The sequence below is a fragment of the Xenopus laevis genome, chromosome 1L, assembly GCF_017654675.1.
Source record: "Xenopus laevis strain J_2021 chromosome 1L, Xenopus_laevis_v10.1, whole genome shotgun sequence".
In the NCBI taxonomy this organism is placed as follows: Eukaryota; Metazoa; Chordata; class Amphibia; order Anura; family Pipidae; genus Xenopus; species Xenopus laevis.
Genome location: NC_054371.1, coordinates 17,982,786 through 18,008,521, shown reverse-complemented (window position 1 = coordinate 18,008,521; position 25,736 = coordinate 17,982,786). Strand labels below are relative to the sequence as shown.

The following is a 25,736-nucleotide window of genomic DNA, read 5'->3' as shown; positions in this document are numbered from 1 at the left end:
TGGTTTCAGTGATTGTAGTGTAAAGTAATGAAAAAATTTACAAAATGTGCTACTTGTCTACTCACCCAGAGCAACCAATGAGCTTGTAGCATTTACTGGTTGACTAGTGAGATGAATGATATGACAATGGGGGTCATTTATAAACATTGGGCAAATCTGCACCTGGACAGTAACCCGTGGCAGATGGGTTTGCTTTCATTGTTTTCCCTGCAGCTGGCGAAAATAAACTGATCATTGATTTGTAGCAATGGGTTATTGACCAGGTGTAAATTTGCCCAGTGTTTATAAATGACCCCAATGTCTTTAAAAGAGAAAGAAAGGCATAATAACTATTTAGGATTATTTTAGGATTCAGTGCATCCCTAATAATAATTGGGGTTCCAAATTGCTTGGAACCTCTTAGTGATTACAACTGCTTACTTGATATCTTGATATCAGCCTGGGGTACTACTCTCCCTCTTCATGGATCCTCTGCTTTTGGCTTTTCACTCTGCTGCACACAGTGAACATTATCTGCAGGTGATCTCTATAAGATAAAATAAAATGTTGGCGCTACTACAGTAGTAATCTGGGCTGGTGTCATGTAAGCAGTTATAATCACTGGGAGGTTACTAGCAACTTTGGTTTTGAGGTTTCAGTGACAAGGAGCAGTGCCCCAGGGGCTGAGATAAATGATTATGATCACAAGAGATACTGACCAAATGTTGGACCAAAAAGTGTTGGTTGAACTCAAAATATCTGGGAAAAATGGTCCATAAAAAAACAGGCAACCCCATTTAAATATGAGGTTCCATTTCTACATTTACAAAATAATCCACACCCTAATGACCCTATTGTACAGTATATGCTGCTTTTCAGTAGACTGATTTTAGCCAATCTAGACTTGTTTATTTTGAACAAAGACATGTTTTAAAGGAGAACTAGAGCCTTAAAATGAATAGGGCTAAAAATTGCATATTTTAAATAGTGAACTTATTGCACAAGGCTAAAGTTTCAGCTTGTCAATAGCAGCAATGATCCAGGACTTCAAACTTGTCACAGGGGGTCACCATCTTGGAAAGTGTCTGTGACACTCACATGCTCAGTGGGCTCTGATTGGCTGTTGAGAAGCTAAGCTTAGGGCTCGTCATTAATTATCCAGCAGAAAATGAGCTTCCCCTGTAATATAAGCTGATGCTACAGGTTTGCTGATTATTAAATTCTGATGCTAATTGCACTGGTTTCTGTGCTGCCATGTAATAATTATCTGTATTAATTACTAATCAGCCTTATATTGTGACATTTCTATTCTATGTGTACTGTATATTGTGAGTGGATCCCTAAGCTCAGTAAGTGACAGCAGCACAGAGCATGTGCAGTGAATCAGCAGAAAAGAAGATGGGGAGCTACTGGGGCATCTTTGGAGACACAGATCTTTACTGCTAAAGGGCCGTGGTTGCCTTGGACTGGTACAGAAGCACAAAACATAATGTATAACATTTATAGCTACTTCATTAATTAAGCTTTAGGTTTCCTTTGAGGATATTTTAACACAAGTGGTAATATTATTATCAATAACATTAGTTTGGGTTATAAAGATAAGATTTGTAAAATGCTTTGATTATGAACATGAAAAATAAAGGAGAAATTAATGAGAATGGATCAGATTAAACCTGTGTCCCCAGGTAAGATGGAAAAAAAAGTATGATTATAGCGACTCTGTATAACTTTAAACAAGTTTTTATAGACATGGGGGGTATAGGAAAACTATACTCCCCAAACAATGTAGGTCTCTATAAAAAGATATTGCATAAAACAGCTCATATGTAAAACCCTGCTTCATTTAAATAAACCATTGTCATAATAATATACTTTTCTAGCAGTATGTACCATTGGGTAATCATAAATAGAAAATTGCCATTTTAAAAAATAAGGGCCGTCTCCTGGGATAGTAGGATTCACTGTACTCACAAACATACCAACAAACCATACATGTTAGGTCACATGAGCCAATTAACAGGCAGAGTTGTGTCTTTTGCTTCCACACTTCTTCCTGTTACAGTTAGAGCTGCAGTATTTCTGGTCAGGTGATCTCGGAGGCAGCACACAGACCATCACGAAATGGTGGCTCAAGGCAAGAGATGTAAAAGGGCAATATTTACTTAAATATATACTCCAGTTTGGTAAGATTCTTTAATATGCCACTTAATATGATATGAACTATCTGTTGCTTAAGTGTTCATTTTGGGGGTATAGTTTTCCTTTAACATAGACCCCTGCCTTTAAAGATTCCATTGTGAATCGGTGTATAAACAGTTCAACTGCACATGTGGCGAAACCATGTATGGATCAAATGTCTTGTCTGCAATATATTTTTTGTTTCCAGACATATTTTAGAATTGAAGCTTATATTCAAGACAACAACAAATATATTTTTGAAGCAAAATGATTTTTTATTTATTTTTTAACATTTCAAGACAAAAGCAGAAAACGAATCATGTCCAAAAGCCTTCCATACAATTGGACTATTGTAAAAAGTGACATCCATGAGTAACACAATCACAAACGTTTCATTTATGTGCATATATTAAACCTCTAAGTTCTCGAGGATTGCGTTGCATCGTGATGCAAGACATTGTGGCACAGAAAGATTAATATTGCAAGAGAAGACAAAAAAAAAAAGTTAAAATAGGGTTACATTAGGCTTCCTAAGCCCTATTATTATGAGCACTGTGATTTACTAAAGCTCTGTGTCAGTTGTGCTGTTTTGTGTTTAACTAAACACTCAAATTTATCAGCTTTATCCCACTTGTCCTTGGTAAGTGTCAACATGCTGCTTTGGCTGTACGTGCTATCACTTTCCTGCATAAAATCACTGGTCTTAACGTCGGAGGAACTGACATCCTGACTGTCAACCTTCCACGTGACTGTCAAATCCCTTGGAAAGAAGTTGTTTATCAAACAGACTGCTGTTGGGTTTCCTTCCTTAACCTGTTCGTCTGAAGGTTTGAAGATGAATACTGCCGGTTTGGCATCGTTTCCTGTTATAAGTAGAAAATAAAAAATGTTACACCACTTACTTTATAAAAATGAAAACATATACATATAAAACAGTACCAACAAGATGTCGTGCAACTTGTACTTGAGAAAAGAACCCCTTACATTGTAGGAAACTAATTTACCTTAACCTAAAACAGGACAATGAGCTTGGGATAGTGAGGATTTATGGAAACCTCATATATACTTTGTACTCCGAAGTAAAGAATAAACATTTTATACCTTTTTACATAAACATATGGAAAACAGCTGTATGTTTTGTACATATTGTTGTAAAAACATTCTTGAAATCTGATCAACTTCGATAAGCACTTGTTCTTGCTATATATATAACTGCAAAAAGTGAACATATGTTATATGTGTTATAATCAAATAAAAACATGTTGGAAAAAAAAAAAAACATATGGAAAACACTGAATAAAATGGTTGACAATAAGATCCTGCAACTGTTAAACTTTTTGAACTAAAGTGAGAAATATATCCCTTAAGTTATATTGTAGAAATGTAACTTATACTATTCCAAAAGTAAGCTTGGAATAGTGGTGATTTATGGAGACCTCACATTCATATGGATAAGTATTCACACCATGTAAAAGTAGCACTTTGTACACAATTTACCTTCCTATGAGAATTGAATACCATAACATAACAATTGTAAAAGGAGGGGAGCTCGATAGAGAGCACTATAACCTTTATGCTTGAATAGCTTTAATGCCCTTTTAATTATGACATGTTACTTTATATAAAACTAAGATAATTACAAGGACCCTTTATTATGTGCTGGATACACTTTAGTCTTGAGTTAGGGAATTCTAAATAGAAACAGGTTATGTATGTATTTACTGAAATCCAGTTATAGAGCATTAAGAAAAATGCTTCTGTGGGTACCTGGGAACATTGAGACCCTACAAGGTCTTATAAACTTACAAATAAATACAAAGATTAAATAATTATATCAAGTTTCTTATTTTATTGGGCAGGTATACATTTTCAATGGTAAGTCTGCTATGTATATTAGCAGAGTTTGAGAAATGGATACATGTAGTATATGTATGCATTACAGGATGCTTCTAGAGGACCATATTAAGATTAAAGAACTAAAAATGTATATTTCCTGACCCCTAGTACTACAAATATAGGGTGTAACATTTTTAATATTTTTTTTAAAGAAGGGTTTTATTGCAAGACATTTATAAAGCCAAATGACATCTACTGAAAACATGGCAGAATACATGTATCAAGATAGAAAACTGAATTATATTGAGTGCAACAGGGTTTGGTATTGCCTTCTAAATAGTAAGCTGGTGATATCTAAAACAAAGACATTTGTTGTCTTTTCTGGTTGTTGCCTGAACAACTACATTAATATTTTATAAGCTTTTAAGAAACATATCAGCACTCTTTGTTAAATGTGAGCATATCATTTGAGAAGTATCAATGTGGTATATTAAAATATTTTCAAGCATACTCCTTACAGATTAATTATTATTATTATTTTTTTTGTTGTTGAATTAATCATTTACATGGCATGTTTGTTCCACTGTAACTATTCAGAACTCTTCCTGATAAGAACTAGCCTGTATGAAAAAAATATGAAATAAATATTTTACCTAATGATTAGTATTTCCTAATTTTATTATATTTTATATCTTCGTCTTAAATAATAACAATAGTTATTAAAAAAATAAAAACAATTATCTTGGCTAATTAAGAGGCACCTGTTTTTCTCTAGCCTGGTTCCTTTAATAAAAAAGTGTACCATTGACACTCTAAGGTTAGTTATTGTAATCTCGTGGAGTATTTTTTTTTTGGTAAATTTAAATCAATATACATGCAATAGTATAAAATAGTTTTTACAGTTTATTTTTAATTTTACAAAATTAAATTACATGAAGTTACTCTGAGAAGTGTTCAGTCTTTGAATTTAAATTAAATTATTATTATAATTCTATTTTATATGTTAAATCAATTTCAAGGTAAGTTAATAACAAACTGGACATGGTTATGTTATATTGACAAGCTTTCTTAAAAAAAAATTATTTTCTTATCAAGGCGGTAAAAGGATTACAAAAACATGCATTCCACTCATATACCGATTTTTGTGAAATTATTTTTAAAAACAAGGCAATTGGAAAAAAAATAAAATTGCTATACTAATTATTTAATACATTACCAAAGGATAACTAACACCTAATACCTAATTATTATTGCAATTGTATAAAAAAGATTAATAATAAAGATAAAATAAGAAAACAACGTTATGATAAAACTTACAAGGAGTACTTACATTTAATCTATACCCTGGTTCCTGTACCACTGCATTTAAGACCCATATACACACAGTACAAAAACCTATAGTGCTACAGTTTCTATAGCCAATGAAAGTGGCTGTAATATTAATGTTATTGCTGACGTTATTAAAGTGTAAAACAAGTTTACATAGTATATGTCTAAACAGGGGACAGGGAATTCTATATATAAATTTTATCTAATAATTATAATCCAAAAGGAGTGTTACTATTATAAAGAGTAAGAGCACATTACTATATACATACTGTAATGTTATTTTTTTTTTTTTAAATAATCGTATTATAGTTTTGATGAATTTCATGCACCAACTCTTAAAAGAAAACAAGTTCTGATAAGATAACTCAAATGCGACAATACTTACGTTTCAACTTTGCCGTTATCACTATATCTAGTCACTACACAGAGTACTAATATTAATACTTGTGTCTATAGACAAAGGGTTTTTATTTCAACACTACTGAGGCATTAGGGTAAAAATTATAATCCTGAATAAAAAATACAAAATTATTTGAACAAGTAATTTTTTTAACAGTATTAATGAATTTTACTGATTTATTAATTTAGTTATAGCTTAAGGAGCATTGGTACAAACTAGTAAATATGACAATTTATATATACATTGACTGAAAAAAAGATTTCTATTAGTTACTTACATTTAGGGGCAGATTTATTAAGATGTTTTTTAATAAATAACCCCCCAATCGAATTTCGAGTATATTATAATTTAATAGAGTAAAAAAAAAAAACCTCATGAATTTGAAATTCGACCTTTAATAAATGTGCCTCTTAGTCTCTACCCTGGCTACTTCCCACTCACATACTATACATAAACTTAATGTGAGTATACAAAAGAAATGTTTAAAATATTATTTATCCATGAAAGGTTTACATTTGTGGCTCCGCTGATTAAGTACTAAAGGAAAACCATGAGAAATTACAGAGAAAAGATATATATGTTTAAAGTTTTGGTCCATATTAAGGTAGTAACTACTTAGTATCTATTAATTGTTATAATGCATGCTTATATCACTTATTATTACAGTTTGGCATTGTAAAATTAAAAAAAAATATTTTAAGAAGGTATTTTTACAGTTTTAGTGTATTTATTAGATTTATTAACCTTCAGGAGCAACTGTAAGATTCAATAAAACACATAAATTCTTATGTCAAACTACCATTACATTTACTGAAAAAAAGTGAATAACCGTGATAAAATAAGTCTCATAAAGGAATACTTACGTTTAAGCTCTACCCTGGTTCCTTTACCAAAAGTGAACCACTGTGACTACTTACTATATACAACCTATACAAAAACCTACTCTACTGTAAGTATATTGCAACACTATTATAAGCCATCATCTAAATACATGTAAAATGTTATACTTTTGGTATACTTTGAGACTTTGTCGATTTAGTACTAAAGGGCAAATCTAATTTAATATAAAATATTATTTCAAAATTTTATAATTATATTTTTGGTATATTTTTAGGCTTTGACGATTAAGTACTAAAGGGCAAATCTAATTAAATATAAAATATTGTTTAAAAATGTGATAATTATATTTTTGGTATAATCTGAGACTCTGAAATTTAGCAGTTAGTTAGTAGAATATGCCTATTGTATATATTATTGCAGTTGCATTGTCGCTGTAACAAAAAGGACTGAAAAGACCAAAAGAATATATTATTTTATGAAGATATTTTGCATTTACAGATTTACGGAGTCATAAGAGCGACTATAAGATCCAATAAAAATACAAAAACTTGCTTCAAGCTACAGTTTTTACTGAAAAAAACATTTAAAGGTTATAATAAAATTATTCTCATAAAGGAATACTTACGTTTAAGCTCTACCCTGGTTCCTTTACCAAAAGTGTACCACTGTGACTACTTACTATATACACCCTATACAAAAACCTACTCTACTGTAAGTATATTGCAGCACTATTATAAGCCATCATCTAAATACATGTAAAATGTTGTTTAAAAATTAGATAATTATACTTTTGGTATACTTTGAGACTTTGTCGATTAAGTACTAAAGGTCAAATCTAATTAAATATAAAATATTGTTTAAAAATTGGATAATAATATTTTTGGTATACTCTGAGACTCTGAAATTTAGCAGTTATTTAGTAGAATAGGCTTATTCTATATATTATTGCAGTTGCCTTGTCACTGTAAAAAAAGGACTGAAAAGACCAAAAGAATATATTATTTTATGATGACATTTTGCATTTACAGATTTACGGAGTCATAAGAGCGACTGTAAGATGCAATAAAAATACAAAAACTTGCTTCAAGCTACAGTTTTTACTGAAAAAAACATTTAAAGGTTATAATAAAATTATTCTCATAAAGGAATACTTACGTTTAAGCTCTACCCTGGTTCCTTTACCAAAAGTGAACCACTGTGACTACTTACTAAATACAACCTGTACAAAAACCTACTCTACTGTAAGTATATTGCAGCACTATTATAAGCCATCGTCTAAATACATATAAAATATTGTTTAACAATTAGATAATTATACTTTTGGTATACTTTGAGACTTTGACGATTTAGTACTAAAGGGCAAATCTAATTTAATATAAAATATTATTTCAAAATTTGATAATTATATTTTTGGTATATTTTTAGGCTTTGACGATTAAGAACTAAAGGGCAAATCTAATTAAATATAATATATTGTTTAAAAATTAGATAATTATATTTTTGGTATACTCTGAGACTCTGAAATTTAGCAGTTATTTAGTCGAATATGCTTATTCTATATATTATTGCAGTTGCCTTGTCACTGTAAAAAAAAGGACTGAAAAGACCAAAAGAATATATAATTTTATGAAGACATTTTGCATTTACAGATTTACGGAGTCATAAGAGCGACTGTAAGACACAATAAAAATACAAAAACTTGCTTCAAGCTACAGTTTTTACTGAAAAAAACATTTAAAGGTTATAATGAAATTATTCTCATAAAGGAATACTTACGTTTAAGCTCTACCCTGGTTCCTTTACCAAAAGTGAACCACTGTGACTACTTACTATATACACCCTGTACAAAAACCTACTCTACTGTAAGTATATTGCAGCACTATTATAAGCCATCGTCTAAATACATATAAAATATTGTTTAACAATTAGATAATTATACTTTTGATATACTTTGAGACTTTGACGATTTAGTACTAAAGGGCAAATGTGAAAAAGGATTAAGGAAATGTGCATTATTTTATACCTGTGGTGCATTATTAGGTAGTAATTATTTAGTAGTAGCTCTTATTTAGCAGTTATGTAGTAGAATGTGCTTTTTCTATATATTATTGCAGTTGCATTATCACTGTAAAAAAAATGGACTGAAAGAAGAAGACATTTACAGATTTAGGGAGATTTAGGAGCAACTGGAAAATCCAATAAAAATACAAAACAAATACTTATTTCACTACCATTTTTACGAAAAAAAAAAAAAACATTTAAAAGTTATAATAAAACGATTCAAAATCAAACTACCATTACATTTACTGAAAAAAGTGAATAACAGCGATAAAATAAGTCTTATAAAGGAATACTTACGTTTTATCTCTACCCTGGTTCCTTTACCAAAAGTGTACCACTGTGACTACTTTCCATATACAACCTGTACAAAAACCTACTCTGTGTCAAGGCCACAACAATTCTTTATCTCAATAGTTAACTGAGTATCTATAATCCAGACTGCTTGGAACCTGGAGTTTTCCAGATAAAGGTTTATTAAAGCTTATTAAAAGCAACAAGATTAATTTGCCATTGCCTCTGATTTATGTCTGAAATGTTAACACTAGTTCAAGACTCTCTTACTTTTACAAAGAAAATTTTTTTTGTATAAATAGGATACTATGGAAAATAACATAGTTTTTTTGAGAGCATTTTGAATTTTATATTTGGTTTGTAGAACACGTACCTGTGCAAGGTAACTTTATAGTTTGAATACTTTTTACTGCTTCATTGAAACTTTAAAAATTATAATTTCTGTTGAGAAAAACATCTCCCAGCAACATCTAATCTTAATCTTTATTCCCTTAGCAAAGTTGGATATACACAGTACAAGGACATGATGGACTTGAAAATATTGAAACAAAAAGGCAGACATGATTTATAATGAACAGTATTTTTAGAATATCCATTTTAAGTTGTACATTTTTGCAGCTATTCTATCTAACTTTTTGTTTTGATAACAAAATCACACCCTGACAAACATTTTATACATTATACACTATAAGAACATTTTATACATTTTCACTGTTCTGAAAAAAAACTAGAAATAAGTGAAATGAAGACAAAACAATCTGTTTTGATAGAAAATACGTAAAGCTGATTTATAGTGTTAAAGTTAAAGGGAATATTCCAAAGCTACATGCTGTATGATCTATATCTTTTTAAATATAAAAACTATACATACATATATATCTATATCTTTTGATAGAGTCAGAGATTAACCAGTGAAATTGTTTATGGATGAATTAAAAAATTTGAACCAAATATCTTTTGTTAGTTGAAGCATTGAGTAACATTAACATACTCTAATAAACTGAATTTCATAATATAATTCCCAGCAAAGCAGAGCATTTTAATGACTTAGGTAGATGTTACTTACGTTTGATTTCTACCCTGGTTCCTCCACCGAAAGTCCGCACGGTGTTTAATCTGTATTATCTGCCTGTGCAAAAACATGTATAATATAAGCAAGAGGTTCCAATAAGACACATTTCTAACACAAGGTGCAATTCTACATGATCAGTCACCTGAAGCAAAGAAAAGCTAGTAACTAAGAGATGACAAGAACTAAAAAAACACCCAAAAAGAAAATTCCTATAAATAGCATTGGTATAAATGAGCTTCAGTTATAAATAGCTTAACATGCTGTCAACTCTTATTATGTTTCTTACAAAGCACCATAAAAGCAAATGCTATAAAGCAATGCTACTGTATGTTTACTGAATAAGGTTGATATCAACATTATGGGGCTGATTTTTCAAAGGTCGAATGTTAGAGGCACATTTATCACGGGTTGAATTTCAAATTCATGTGAGTTTTTTTTTTTTTTTTAAAACTCCCATAAACTCGAAATTCGACCAATCGAAATTTATTAATAAAACAGCATTTTCTCAGCTCAGACTAATTTAATCGACCCGAAAACTCAAATCGAATTTGATTAGAATTAGAAAAACTGAATCAAAAAAAAAAAAAAAAACTTGATTCGAGTTTTTTTCTCCAAAAAAAACTTGAATGTCAGGAAGGCTGACATCACCAAATTGATTCCTGGACCTCTCTCTTGACATATACAGCAATTTGGCAGGTTAAAAGTGGCGAATAGATGAATTTGAACTTTTAAAGGACCAGAATTTGATAACTCTCGAAATTTGCATTAAAACTCAAATCGAGTTTGGATAATTCACAATTCAAGTTTTGACCAAAAAAAAAATTTTTTTTTAATTTTCACTTCAACCCTTACTATATCTGCCCCTTAGAGTTTTTTTTTTTTACCTCGAATGACCTCGATACCCAAATGGTATCTTACTTATGAAAAAACTCGAATGTCTAAAGTTAAAACAAATGTTACCGACCCAAAATACTCAAATTGAATTTGAGCGCAATTCGAATTGAATGCCAGGAAGGCTATTAACTTTTCAAATAGGTCAGCAGACCTCTACCATTGACTTCTACATGAACTCGCCAGGTTTTAGGTGGTAACCTATCGAATTCGAGTTACTTCCAGGGTAGTTGGATGATAATTTGACTCTGGGAGCAAACACGCCAGTGCTTCTGCCCAAGAAACTGAGCGTGTCTGGAAAGTGTAACTATGCTTCCACTAAAGTAATTTATATATTTGACTGACATGTTTCAGTCCCACAGAGAGGGGTCTTTCTTTAAAAGACCTGATTTCAACTTTAGGTTCATTGGTAATAACACAAAATGCAGGAAAAACAAATGACAGAGTTCAAGGAGGATGTAAAATACACACTTATCCCCCAATTTCACATCTGTTGACATTGCAGAGGCACAGACATAAGGCAAGTTAAAGTGTAAACATGTTAAAGGTGTGGTTCACCTTTAAGTTAACTTTTAGTATGTTATAGAATGACCAATTATAAGCAACTTTTCTATTGGTCTTCATTATTTTTTTATATAGTTTTTTTAATTATTTGCCTTCACTAACATACAGAGTTTCGTACTGGGCGATGAACGCTGGCGACTTTTGGCTAGCGGTACTTCGGTAATGCGAGCAATTCAAAGTGAAGATATGTTAAGCGTTCATTTCTGCCTATCGAAAATTCGCTAGAGATCTTGCGCTCAGGTTAATTTGCATATGGGGGGGAAATTTAAAGTTGTATGGACTTCTTTACGTTATAGGTTGCATTTACACTATTAATTACACATGTTCAGGGAACCTTAAAGGGATACTGTCATGGGAAAAAACATTTTTTCCAAAAAGAATCAGTTAATAGTGCTGCTCCAGCAGAATTCTGCACTGAAATCCATTTCTCAAAAGAGCAAACAATTTTTTTTTATATTCAATTTTGAAATCTGACATGGGGCTAGACATATTGTCAATTTCCCAGCTGCCCCAAGTCATGTGACTTGTGCTCTGATAAACTTCAATCACTCTTTACTGCTGTACTGCAAGTTGGAGTGATATCATCCAACAATGGGAAGGTAACCAGATAGCAGCTCCCTAACACAAGATAACAGCTGCCTGGTAGATCTAAGAACAGCACTCAATAGCAGTGTCGTAAATAGTAAAAACCCATGTCCCACTGAGACACATTCAGTTACATTGAGAAGGAAAAACAGCAGCCTGCCAGAAAGCACTTCTCTCCTAAAGTTCAGGCACAAGTCACATGACCAGGGGCAGCTGGGAAATTGACAATATGTCTAGCCCCATGTCAGATTTCAAAATTGAATATAAAAAAATCTGTTTGCTCTTTTGAGAAATGCATTTCAGTGAAGAATTCTGCTGGAGTAGCACTATTAACTGGTGCGTTTTGAAAAAAAACATGTTTTCCGATGACAGGATCGCTTTAATAAAGACAGAGCTGTTATAATGCCCTACACATGAGCCCACTGTATAGTTAATGTTCCATATGTTAGAAAATGTATGGAGATTACTGGTTACCAGGGATGACAAATTTTTTCGCCTTGTTTCGCCACAGAATTGACGCCAATAGACTTGTATGGCTGCGTGCGTCAAAAAAACCAACATTTTTTTTGACGCCCATAGACTTTAATGGGCATCGTCGACAATTCGCCGGACTTTTGAAGCCTATCACCCTGAAAAAAGGAAAAGTTGCCAGCGTTTTTTAAACTTTGATGCATTTTCCACACAGAATATGATGTAAGTAACAGAAAATTGAGAAAGATCTATGCACTCCAGTGCACTTCACCTGGTCTGAGGTGACAAAGGCAAATCTGGGGAAAGAGGTAACATTCAGTAAAATCTGCATTTTAGTGAATTTGCGGAGTAACATCCATTCAACAGAGCGAATTGTTGCCTGGCAATAGAGTGCAAATGAGCGCTGGCACCTGCGCCCGTTAGTAAATTGGCAATGTCCCTGATGGCAGTAACGCTAGCGAATTGACACTATCGTTAGCCACTTCGCCCTTTAGTAAATCTGCCACAATAACTCTACTTCTAAATAATGTAAACATGACATAAATCCAATACGTTGGTTTTGCTTCCAATAAGGATTAATTATATCTTAGTTGGGATCAAGTACAAGCTACTGTTTTATTATTACAAAGGAAATCATGTTTAACAATATGGATTATTTGGATAAAATGGAGTCTATGGTAGATGGCCTTACATAATTAGGAGCTTAATAGGTTTCTGGATAATGGAGCCCACATCTGTACTGTGGTCGGACAGGAGCACTGGGGTGTTTGCCTAAACAATATCAATTCTTAAAGAGGAACAAACTTTGCTCTCTGTTGGCCTGAGACATGTAAAGGTACCCCTATTCCCTATTACAAGCATGCATAGTTCTGCTTTTCAAATGTCCTTAATTTCTTATAATATTAACACCTTAAGCATTTACTGTGTCTCTTTATATTACGCTGATCCTTAAATATCAAAATATGCCACCTCCCTTGCTTAGGTTCTGTAATTAGCTGAAGGCAGCACAGCAATTTCTAGTCCTAGACTCATAGGGGTATATTTATCAAAGAGTGAAGTTAATAGTGAAGTTCAGCCACTAGAGTGAAACTCTCCATTCATTTCTATGGGATTTTTATAGGCGTATTTATCAAAGGGTGAACATTCACTTCACCCATTGATAAATACGCCTTTCAAAATCCCATAGAAATGAATTGAGAGCAGCGGAATTTCACTCTAGTGGCGGAACTTCACTCTTTGATAAATTTACCCCATAGGCTTAAATGTGCTCCATTATATAGACTCTGTATTTATGTTAGTAGTTTGCTCCGCTACATAGAACAATAAATGTCCACAAGCCTCCTCACTGTACATATTCAAAAAGGGTTAATTGCACTTTCATTTGGGTCGATGCAGAAAAAAATGATTTTGGACAAAATTAAATCAGCTGTACTTTACAACACTTGAATATTTCTGTGGAAACAGATAACAGGCGAGATGAATGAAAAAAGATTCCCGGGGGGTTATTTCTCAAAGGTTGAATTTTACGACCTTTGATCATTTACTATCATTTATCAACCAAGATGCCGTCAAAAGTCTTATTCACTCTCTCATCATATCACTTCTAGACTCCTGTAACTCTCCATTAATTGGCCTTCCCTGCCAGGGACGTTGATGTTTGGTGGCTGAATAAAAGGGGATATTCCCCGACTGCATTAATCAGCGTGTGTGCGGATCCGTTTCTTATACACATCGCTTCCCTGCCAGAGACCTCTCCAGTCCATAATGAACAGTAACGTCGGGTTTATACACCTCATCAACCGCTCCTCCTCTGCCATGCCCCTCTGCCAATCCCTGCTCTGGCTTCCACTACCTTTCAGAATAAAATTCAAATTAATGACACTGACATTTAAAACACATCATAACTCTGCCCCACCCTACATCTCTGATCTCATCTCTATATAGTTCAGCAATACTTTTGAATTTGCCGCACACCACTTACTTCATATTGCCGGGTGCATCCATATCCCAGGCCGCTTCCAAGCCCAACACTGCAACAATTCAAATTAAGAAAGAAGCACACCAGATCCTCTCTGGGGTCCAAGGTTGACAGCAATTAGTACTGTGGATCAGCATCTTTGGTGCCTGCCCTGGTTTCTGTTTAAATAAGGCAATCCAGGTCTGGATGTTACTACTGGCTTTACATCTGATAGTGACAGTTTCTCCTTGTGACACAGAGACATAATCTGGGGACTGAGTTATAACAATTTGCCCATAGGAATCTTAAGAGAAAGAAACACATTGTTTAATAGTATTGATCTAATTATATGCTGAAATCAAATTCATCAGTATCACTGTCTCTAAATAGTCAGATATTTAAGATACAAGAACAATCTCTGACCTTGGCTAAAGATCAGGAGGATCCCCAGCACTTTTATAGCAGCTGCAGTTTAGCCACACAATGGGGCAAATTCACTAAGCGCTGAAGCGCCGAACGCTAGCGTCAATTCGCTAGCGTTGGGCATTTTCGTTACTTCGCAAATTCACTAACGAACGCTGGCGTAGATTCGCTAGTGTTACTTCGAACCCTTACGCCTGGTGAATTTTCGCTACGGACGTAACTACGCAAATTCACTAACACGCGCAGTGTACTGAACGCTACCTTTTACGCTAGACTTCCTTCGCCACCTCAGACCAGGCGAAGCGCAATAGAGTAGATAGGGATTGCTTCCAAAAAAGTTAAAATTTTTTCTAAATCCCAAAAAACGCTGGCGTGTTTTCTATATTATGGGTGATAGGCTGAAAAAGATCGAAAAAAATTTTGGGGCTCCCCTCCTTCCCCCCTACATTTCCTAACTCATGGCAACTTATCTATACAGTGGGCACATGTGTAGGGCAAAAAAAAAATTTTATTTGATGTTTTGAAGGTTTCCCAGGCTTGTGTAGTGCTGCTACATATACCTCCATTGTAACTTCAATTTGGCGCCGTATGCAAATTAAGCATCGCTAGCGTAACTTCGCTTTGCTTGGCGAATTAACGCCAGCGCATCTTTGCAACCTTACGCTACCCCTGTGTGCAACTTCGGATTTTAGTGAATTTGCGGAGCGCTGGTGAAACTACGCCTGGCGAAGTGTGGCGAAGTGCGGCGAAGTTGCGCCTGGCGCAACTACGAATCTTAGTGAATTTGCCCCAATGTCTCTATGCAAAACACCAACCAACATCCCTCTCACATCACTGACTGTAGGGGGAAAATTACTTTATAAAGTGAGCACGTTATATTCTTCTATCTATAATTGCTCTACAGCAACTGTCAGATGTGTAGGGATTTCCCCCTAGTGGCTGCGAGGCTGTATAAACATTTTTTCAGTTGAGTCGTTTTCAGATAGTTCACCATAAACAAAGACATTTTTCATTTGCTTTCCATCTTTTATTTTTTACAGTTTTCCCAAAATTGAAGTTCAGACTCACATTTCTTAAAGGTCGAATTTCGAATTCATGTGAGTTTTTTTATAACTCTAATAAATTTGATTTGTTCTCAAAATTCGATTGGGGGGTTATTTAATAAGACAATAGAATATCTAAAACGCGCATGAATTTTAAAGTCTCAAAACCTTGAACTGAATTAGACTAAACTCAATTTGAGTTTTTTTTCTACAAAATAAAATTGTATGTCAGGAAGGCTAGTAACATGTCCAAATTGGACCATGGACCTCAACCATTGAATTTTACACGAACTCGCCAGGTTTTAGGTGGCGAATAGTTGAATTTGAATTTTTAAAGGGCCAGAGTTTGATAAATCTCAAAATTAGAATTAGATTAAAAACGCCAATCAAATTTGGATAATTCACAATTAAAATATGAGAGTTTTGACCATAAAATTTTTTTTAAATTTCAAATTCAAATTTTCAATTTTTGTGTCTCTGGTGTCTCAGTCTGGCAGCTCAGTAATCCAGGAGCATCTGAAATGAAGCAATTTGCTATATTTAGTTGATACAATCATTTCACATCAACATCTCTGGAGTATTAGCAACTATTGTATCAATTCTAACAGCTGCCAGTAATGAAACTCAGGGATTCTGCTCAGCAGGGACAAAGATAAGAAATATATCAACTAAATGTATCAATTAAGAAGTTTGTGGGGTCGGCGACCCCCTTTCCCAGAGCTGCTTTAGAAGGTGAAAAAATAGATTTACACTTCAATATTAGATGAAAGGTCACACACAGAAAATAGAAAGTATTTGGAAAAAGTCTTTATTTCTGGTGAACTATCTGAAACCAACTGACTTGAAAAAAGTGTTTGAAGGTGAACAACCCCTGTAAATACCCTTGAACTGCAACATTGTTTACTCTGCATTACAAAAGATGTACAGTTTGAACAGAAATTGAAAAGTAAAGTTAGTATGTACATGGGGTAATGCAATAAAAATCAAAAAAGGGGAACTATCATATAAGTTTTATGTAAAATTAAAGGGGTGGTTCACCTTTAAGTTACTTTTTAGTATATTATAAAATGGCTAATTCTAAGCAACTTTAAATTGGCCTTCGGTTTTTTTTTTTTAAGTTTTTGAATTAATTGCCTTCTTCTTCTGACTCTTTCAAGCCTTCAGATCGGAATCACTGACACCATCTAAAAAACAAATGCTCTGTATAGCTACAAGTTCAATGTTACTTTACTTCTTATTACTCTTCTTCCATCTCCTAATCATATTACAGTCTCTTATTCAAATCAATTCATGGTTGCTAGGGTCATTTGGACCCTGGCAGCCAAACTGATGAAGTTGCAAACTGGAGAGCTGCTGAATAAAAAGCCACAAATAATGAAAAATGAGAACCAATTGCAAATTGTCTCAGAATATCACTCTCTACATCCATTTAAAGATTAATAACCCTTTTAATGCGATGGAAATAAGATGTCTTCTGAATAAAAAAGGTTGGGTTGTACAGCCATCTCAGATGTTTAATAATAAATGTTACTAAGGTTAAAGAGATCCTTCCTCCTTTTCCACTCCCTTGTTTTTGGACCTTCCCTTGTCATCTAAACACTCTAGCGGAGTCCTAACCAAGGTTCATGTTAGGTTGTTGCCACCTACTGACCAAAAGAGAAATTATACTTAACTGTGTACAGAATATTTATTTCACCTCCTAGACTATTCCAGCAAACCCCTGTAATTTAGCTGGTATAGAAAAAGGTTTTTTCTATTGGCAAGTCTGGCCATGTGTCCATGACTCCCATCAACTGGGTAGACAAGCTTAAATAGCTACATTACTGTTAAGCAAAGGAACTTAGACTGTAAGCTCTACAGGGTAGGGACCTCCTTCCTACTGAGTCTCATGCCTCATGGTACTTAATCTCTGTGTATTTAAACATATTTATTATAATACTTGTCCTCTTCATGAACACATAGAGCTTTATAAATATATACTCACATACATACATAATTATGACAAGAAGAATGGTGGCATTCCATAAATGCTAAATGATAATATATATATATAATAAATATGGATTTTATTGGGTTTTAGGCTGTGTAACTAATTTTATTTATGTATTTCCTGGTATTTATGTAGCACTGGCACATTTATGCAGTGATTCCCAGAGTATATACATCATTCTCTGGCCCAGTGGAACTTACAGTCTGAGGTCTCTATCACATTCACACACACACAATGGTCATTCTTACTAAAAGTCCATTAATCTGATTACATGTTGTCGAGTGTGAGAGGAACATTTTACAGACATGGGGAGAACATATAAATTCCTTGCAGACAGTGCCAAAGACAGAACCAAACAGTGTTGCAAGGCAGAAGTGTTACCCATGGAGTCACTGTGCTGTTCACTACTTAATTGGTAATGAAGCCGTGTGACGGAATGAGGGACATCACACTTTTTGTTGCTCCACTTACCTACATGTGGGACTGTAGCTGTGGGATAACAGGTATAGTAGGGAGAGATGGTGCCTATAGTAACAGTGGATAATAGTCTCTGGGAAGGGAGTGTGACTGTGGGATAGCAGGTATAGTAGGGAGAGATGGTGCCTAGAGTAACAGTGGATAATAGTCTCTGGGAAGGGAGTGTGACTGTGGGATAGCAGATATAGTAGGGAGAGATGGTGCCTATAGTAACAGTGGATAATAGTCTCTGGGAAGGGAGTGTGACTGTGGGATAGCAGGTATAGTAGGGAGAGATGGTGTCTATAGTAACAGTGGATAATAGTCTCTGGGAAGGGAGTGTGACTGTGGGATAGCAGGTATAGTAGGGAGAGATGGTGCCTATAGTAACAGTGGGATAATAGTCTCTGGGAAGGGAGTGTGGCTGTGGGATAGCAGGTATAGTAGGGAGAGATGGTGTCTATAGTAACAGTGGGATAATAGTCTCTGGGAAGGGAGTGTGACTGTGGGATAACAGGTATAATAGGGAGAGATGGTGCCTATAGTAACAGTGGATAATAGTCTCTGGGAAGGGAGTGTGGCTGTGGGATAGCAGGTATAGTAGGGAGAGATGATGTCTATAGTAACAGTGGGATAATAGTCTCTGGGAAGGGAGTGTGACTGTGGGATAACAGATATAGTAGGGAGAGATGGTGCCTATAGTAACAGTGGATAATAGTCTCTGGGAAGGGAGTGTGGCTGTGGGATAGCAGATATAGTAGGGAGAGATGGTGTCTATAGTAACAGTGGATAATAGTCTCTGGGAAGGGAGTGTGACTGTGGGATAGCAGGTATAGTAGGGAGAGATGATGCCTATAGTAACAGTGGGATAATAGTCTCTGGGAAGGGAGTGTGACTGTGGGATAGCAGGTATAGTAGGGAGAGATGGTGCCTATAGTAACAGTGGATAATAGTTTCTGGGAAGGGAGTGTGAGTGTGGGATAGCAGGTATAGTAGGGAGAGATGGTGCCTATAGTAACAGTGTGATAATAGTCTCTGGGAAGGGAGTGTGGATGTGGGATAGTAGGTATAGTAGGGAGAGATGGTGCCTATAGTAACAGTGGATAATAGTTTCTGGGAAGGGAGTGTGAGTGTGGGATAGCACTATAGTAGGGAGAGATGGTGCCTATAGTAACAGTGTGATAATAGTCTCTGGGAAGGGAGTGTGGATGTGGGATAGTAGGTATAGTAGGGAGAGATGGTGCCTATAGTAACAGTGGATAAAAGTCTCTGGGAAGGGAGTGTGACTGTGGGATAGCAGGTATAGTAGGGAAAGATGGTGCCTATAGTAACAGTGGGATAATAGTCTCTGGGAAGGGAGTGTGACTGTGGGATAGCAGGTATAGTAGGGAGAGATGGTGCCTATAGTAACAGTGGATAATAGTTTCTGGGAAGGGAGTGTGACAGTGGGATAGCAGGTATAGTAGGGAGAGATGGTGTCTATAGTAACAGTGTGATAATAGTCTCTGGGAAGGGAGTGTGGATGTGGGATAGTAGGTATAGTAGGGAGAGATGGTGCCTATAATAACAGTGGATAATAGTCTCTGGGAAGGGAGTGTGACTGTGGGATAGCAGGTATAGTAGGGAGAGATGGTGTCTATAGTAACAGTGGGATAATAGTCTCTGGGAAGGGAGTGTGACTGTGGGATAGCAGGTATAGTAGGGAGAGATGGTACCTATAGTAACAGTGGGATAATAGTCTCTGGGAAGGGAGTGTGACTGTGGGATAGCAGGTATAGTAGGGAGAGATGGTGCCTATAGTAACAGTGGGATAATAGTCTCTGGGAAGGGAGTGTGAGTGTGGGATAGCAGGTATAGTAGGGAGAGATGGTGTCTATAGTAACAGTGGGATAATAGTCTCTGGGAAGGGAGTGTGACTGTGGGATAGCAGGTATAGTAGGGAGAGATGGTGTCTATAGTAACAGTGGATAATAGTCTCTGGGAAGGGAGTGTGACTGTGGGATAGCAGGTATAGTAGGGAGAGATGGTGTCTATAGTAACAGTGGATAATAGTCTCTGGGAAGGGAGTGTGACTGTGGGATAGCAGGTATAGTAGGGAGAGATGGTGCCTATAGTAACAGTGGATAATAGTCTCTGGGAAGGGAGTGTGACTGTGGGATAACAGGTATAGTAGGGAGAGATGGTACCTATAGTAACAGTGGGATAATAGTCTCTGGGAAGGGAGTGTGACTGTGGGATATCAGGTATAGTAGGGAGAGATGGTGCCTATAGTAACAGTGGGGATAATAGTCTCTGGGAAGGGAGTGTGACTGTGGGATAGCAGGTATAGTAGGGAGAGATGGTGTCTATAGTAACAGTGGGATAATAGTCTCTGGGAAGGGAGTGTGACTGTGGGATAGCAGGTATAGTAGGGAGAGATGGTACCTATAGTAACAGTGGGATAATAGTCTCTGGGAAGGGAGTGTGACTGTGGGATAGCAGGTATAGTAGGGAGAGATGGTGCCTATAGTAACAGTGGGATAATAGTCTCTGGGAAGGGAGTGTGAGTGTGGGATAGCAGGTATAGTAGGGAGAGATGGTGTCTATAGTAACAGTGGGATAATAGTCTCTGGGAAGGGAGTGTGACTGTGGGATAGCAGGTATAGTAGGGAGAGATGGTGTCTATAGTAACAGTGGATAATAGTCTCTGGGAAGGGAGTGTGACTGTGGGATAGCAGGTATAGTAGGGAGAGATGGTGTCTATAGTAACAGTGGATAATAGTCTCTGGGAAGGGAGTGTGACTGTGGGATAGCAGGTATAGTAGGGAGAGATGGTGCCTATAGTAACAGTGGATAATAGTCTCTGGGAAGGGAGTGTGACTGTGGGATAACAGGTATAGTAGGGAGAGATGGTACCTATAGTAACAGTGGGATAATAGTCTCTGGGAAGGGAGTGTGACTGTGGGATATCAGGTATAGTAGGGAGAGATGGTGCCTATAGTAACAGTGGGGATAATAGTCTCTGGGAAGGGAGTGTGACTGTGGGATAGCAGGTATAGTAGGGAGAGATGGTACCTATAGTAACAGTGGGATAATAGTCTCTGGGAAGGGAGTGTGACTGTGGGATAGCTGGTATAGTAGGGAGAGATGGTGCCTATAGTAACAGTGGGATAAAAGTCTCTGGGAATGGGTCTGTGGCTGTGGGATAGCAGGTATAGTACTGTTTCTATTTTTGCAGATGATACTAAATTGTGCAGAACTATAGGTTCCATGCCGTATGCTGCCACTTTGCAGAGTGATTTGTTGGGAAACTGGGCAGCAAACTGGAAAATGAGGTTCAATGTTGATAAATGCAGGTTATGCACTTTGGCAAAAATAATATAAATGCAAGTTATACACTAAATGGCAATGTGTTGGGAGTTTCCTTAAATGAGAAGGATCTAGGGGTCTTTGTAGATAACACGTTGTCTAATTCTGGGCAGTGTTATTCTGTGGCTACTAAAGCAAATAAAGTTCTGTCTTGTATAAAAAAGGGCATTAACTCAAGGGATGAAACATAATTCTGCCTCTTTATAGGTCCCTGGTGAGGCCTCATCTGGAGTATGGGGGGCAGTTTTGGACTCCAGTCCTTAAGAGGGATATAAATGAGCTGGAGAGAGTGCAGAGACTAAGTGCAACTAAACTGGTTAGAGGGAGGGAAGAGTTAAATTATGAGGGGAGACTGTCAAGGTTGGGGTTGTTTTCTCTGGAAAAAAAGGCGCTTGCGAGGGGACATAAAGTTACAAAAAGTAATTTTACTCCTCTGCAGGGCCTATTTGTGTAAAATTGTATAGATAGGGATTTGACAGGAATCCAACATTTGTCACATATTCACACCTGTGTTGCTTACTCACACGCATCCTTGGAAGTAATTTAGGAATGATGGGGGAGTAACAAATGCCGTTGCAGTTTGAGGATAAATTAAGGTGAGGATCAATGTACGCCACAAAATATACATTCTGGAACATTTTAGAAGATATAATATACTCCCCCATGTACACACACATCCCTGACACACAACATATTCTTTAGACATCATATGCACTTCTTCTATATTTGTCAGCAGGGGTGTAACTAGAGAGCAGACCCTGTGGCAGCAGGGGTGGGGAGGCAGGAGGTATAGGAGCCCCCATGAGGCTCTAATTCATATACAGTTTTAATAAATATTGGTAAAACAAGTCATTCTGTCATGATTTCATGGTGTCAATTTATTTCTAAATTACACTGCTAATAATTCACTCTACAATATAAATTTTGATTCCTGAACCAGCAAGTGTATTTTAGTTGTAATATTGGTGTGTAGGTGCATCTCAGGTCATTTTGCCTGGTCATGTGGTTTCAGAAAGAGCCAGCACTTTAGGATGGAACTGCTTTCTGGCAGGCTGTTGTTTCTTCTACTCAATGTAACTGAATGTGTCTCAGTGGGACCTGGATTTTACTATTGTTCTTAGATCTACCAGGCAGCTGTTATCTTGTGTTAGGGAGCTGCTATCTGGTTGCCTTCCAATTGTTCTGTTGTTAGACTGCTGGGAGGGGGGAAAGGGAGGGGGTGATATGACTCCAACTTGCAGTACAGCAGTAAAGAGTGACTGAAGTTTGTCAGAGCACAAGTCACATGACTGGGGCACCTGGGAAACTGACAATATGTCTAGCCCCATGTCAGATTTCAAAATTAAATATATATAAAAAAAAAACCTGTTTGCTCTTTTGAGAAACGGATTTCAGTGCAGAATTCTGCTGGAGCAGCACTATTAACTGATGTGTTTTGGAAAAAAAAAAATTCCCATGACAGTATCCCTTTGAGTTATCACCCTGATGCATGGTATTTTGGCTATAAGGCTTCACTAATTAATTATCGTAATAATTATACACATTTCATTTTACAGGCAATCGGTTAAACCCGAAGTTGACTACAACTAATTGACTACTGCCTAGTGGTAGAAAACTAGATCACAATTAATGTTCTAATCACTTTGAATCTGTTTAAAGGTCCTGGGACCCAATGACTTGTAAAGGAAGCAGGGACTTGACGGGGCCTAGGAGTAGCGCCAAGCCCCGCCCCCTTTTTTCGTTGCAGGGTCCTGATTGGATAGAAAGGTTCCCGGGCTTGCGGAAGGATCAAGGCGGTGATTCTACTCACCATTCAGCGCCGGGACATGGAGGCAGCAGGAAGCAGCAGCCCGCCCTCCCTGTATTCTGGTTGTTTATGTCGCAGTTGTTGGAGGGTATTTTACAAGGGGAAGTTAAAAGGGGGTATTTCATAGGGAGTGGAAGTAGCTTGGTAGGCCTGGGTCCCCATGGGAAGGTTGACAGCCCAGTTTGGGGCTTGGGAGAAATGGAACAGGAACCTACCTTGGCAGTTTGGGTACAGCCATCCCCACCCCCATTCTTCTTTCCCTCAGATGGGGAATTAATATTAGAAAGAATGTTAAAAGTTTGTTATACAAACGGTGTGTAAAATGTTAAAATGTTATACAGGTTAATTATTATTATTCTGTTAATAAACAGCCGCGGCCATCTCTTTCCAAAACCAGTGGTGTACCTGTGTGTTATTGGGTAGGAGGTATATGGTGGGGGCAAAAGGGAGTGGTGCGGAATCGACACTGCACCCGTCATGCTTTTGACTTTTGACATTTTAGGCATCACGGCTGACAGTGGCATCTCAAGTAACAGGAAGTTATGCCAGAGAGGTTTTTTTGTTCAGCTCTGTATCACTGCGTAACTTTCCATATAGCCCACAGTAATAATCTGCTGCATCTTCTGCTTCCATTCTGCTGATTGTAAGAATGGTGTCAATGTCAGACCCACTGCCGCTGATCCGCTCTGGGGTCCCTGTGTGTCGGGTACTTGCCCAATAGATCAGCTTTGGTGCCTGCCCTGATTTCTGTTGGTACCAGGCTAATATGTCGTCAACACTGCTACTTGCTTTACATGTGAGGGTGACAGTTTCTCCTGGTGACACAGAGACATAATCTGGAGACTGAGTCAGTACAATCTGCCCATAGGAACCTGAAATTATCAAGATAAAAATGCACTGAATATGCAACAGGAGTTTATGTTAAGTAATAGCACATGAAGGTCACTGGTCAGTTACTTAGTATATAGAAAGAAAACAAAAAATGCATCTTGTATAAAGATCAGGATGATCCCCAGCAGCAGTAGATAAGTGGGATAAGACATGTCTCTATCTATGCACTGTGACACATACAGATCATTAATATGGCACAGGGACACTGGCACTTTTATAGCAGCTGCAGTTTAGCCACACAATGTCTCTATGCAAAACACCAACCCACATCCCTCTCACATCTCTGACTGTCTGGAGATTTATTTCACTATAAAATGAATCGTGTACTGTCACCAAAGTTGCTTGAAAGAATAACTAAATCCTGAGTGATAACTGGGACCCCCCTTCAATGTCCTTCCTCCCCCCCTTGAGCCGTAATCATCATCAGCCCGAGTACAGCTACATGGAGTGAGGATTGATCTGAAAATGCAACACTTTTTTCAGTGTGCCCTCACCCTAAGGGGGTTATACATCAAAAGTCCAAATTTATCTCAATATTTTCTGCTACAATCCGCTCTGGTTTTTTACGCTTATTTATTAATACATTTTCCCGATAATTTGCTTTTCGGTAAAAAAAAAAAAATCAGATTTCCACGATTCACGAATTTCACGATTTTTCGGAATTTTCACACGAAAACTGCGAAAACTTCGGGGTATTGTACGAAACCCAGCGCACATCAAAAAATCATTGGGACTTCTCCCATTGACTTATATGCAACCTCGACAGGTCTGAGATGCCAGATTTTCAGACTTTTCTATCCTCAGGGTTTAATAAATTCCCTAAAAAATTGTGATTTGTTTAAAAGTCTGATTTTATATTAAAAAAATCAGATTTTTTTTTGTGATTTTTGTATTCGGAGTTTAGTAAATAACCCCCAAAGTGTTACCTTGTACTGAAAAGCAATGAAGCAACTTTGAGCTCCTGCACCCCATGTAAAAAAAAAACTCAGGCCCCCATGATTTCACCAACGCCATTTCTGAGGCTGCTTCAGCCCCCCACCTGCTCTAACAGCTAAGCCTTCCCAAACCTTTGTCCATTGTAAATGTACCCTACCTTGTCTGAAATATTGTGCTGGAGAAGGTTCTAACTAAAAATCAAAAGCGATTAATGTAGCACAGGCACTGGCAAAGTTCCGTGGGAAGGGTGTGATAGAGAAGTGATGAGTAAGACAGTAACAATCAAGCCTGATATCCACCTTGCTGTCTCAGGAGTTGTTCCTAGGCTCAGAATCTATTGCTCTTCCCTGCCCTGCTTCCAAGAACAATTGCCCAGCCAGCAGGGGGA

The 25,736-nt window shown here is 36.6% G+C and overlaps 1 long non-coding RNA gene and 1 gene segment (V, D, J or C); both read right to left on the bottom strand.

The window, feature by feature from the left end:
- Positions 1 to 2,409: 2,409 nt before the first annotated feature.
- Positions 2,410 to 25,736, bottom strand: part of LOC108697575 — a 321,745-nt gene continuing 298,418 nt past the window's right edge. Inside the window, 2 exon segments of the V gene segment in view lie at positions 2,410 to 3,020; positions 8,339 to 8,376. Of these exon segments, the coding sequence occupies positions 2,701 to 3,020; positions 8,339 to 8,376 (358 nt within the window).
- LOC121402010 lies at positions 23,607 to 25,658 on the bottom strand. The gene is made up of 2 exons (XR_005966495.1): positions 25,506 to 25,658; positions 23,607 to 24,393 (listed from the first exon to the last, which is right to left on the bottom strand). It is a non-coding gene; the product is annotated as an uncharacterized LOC121402010 (long non-coding RNA).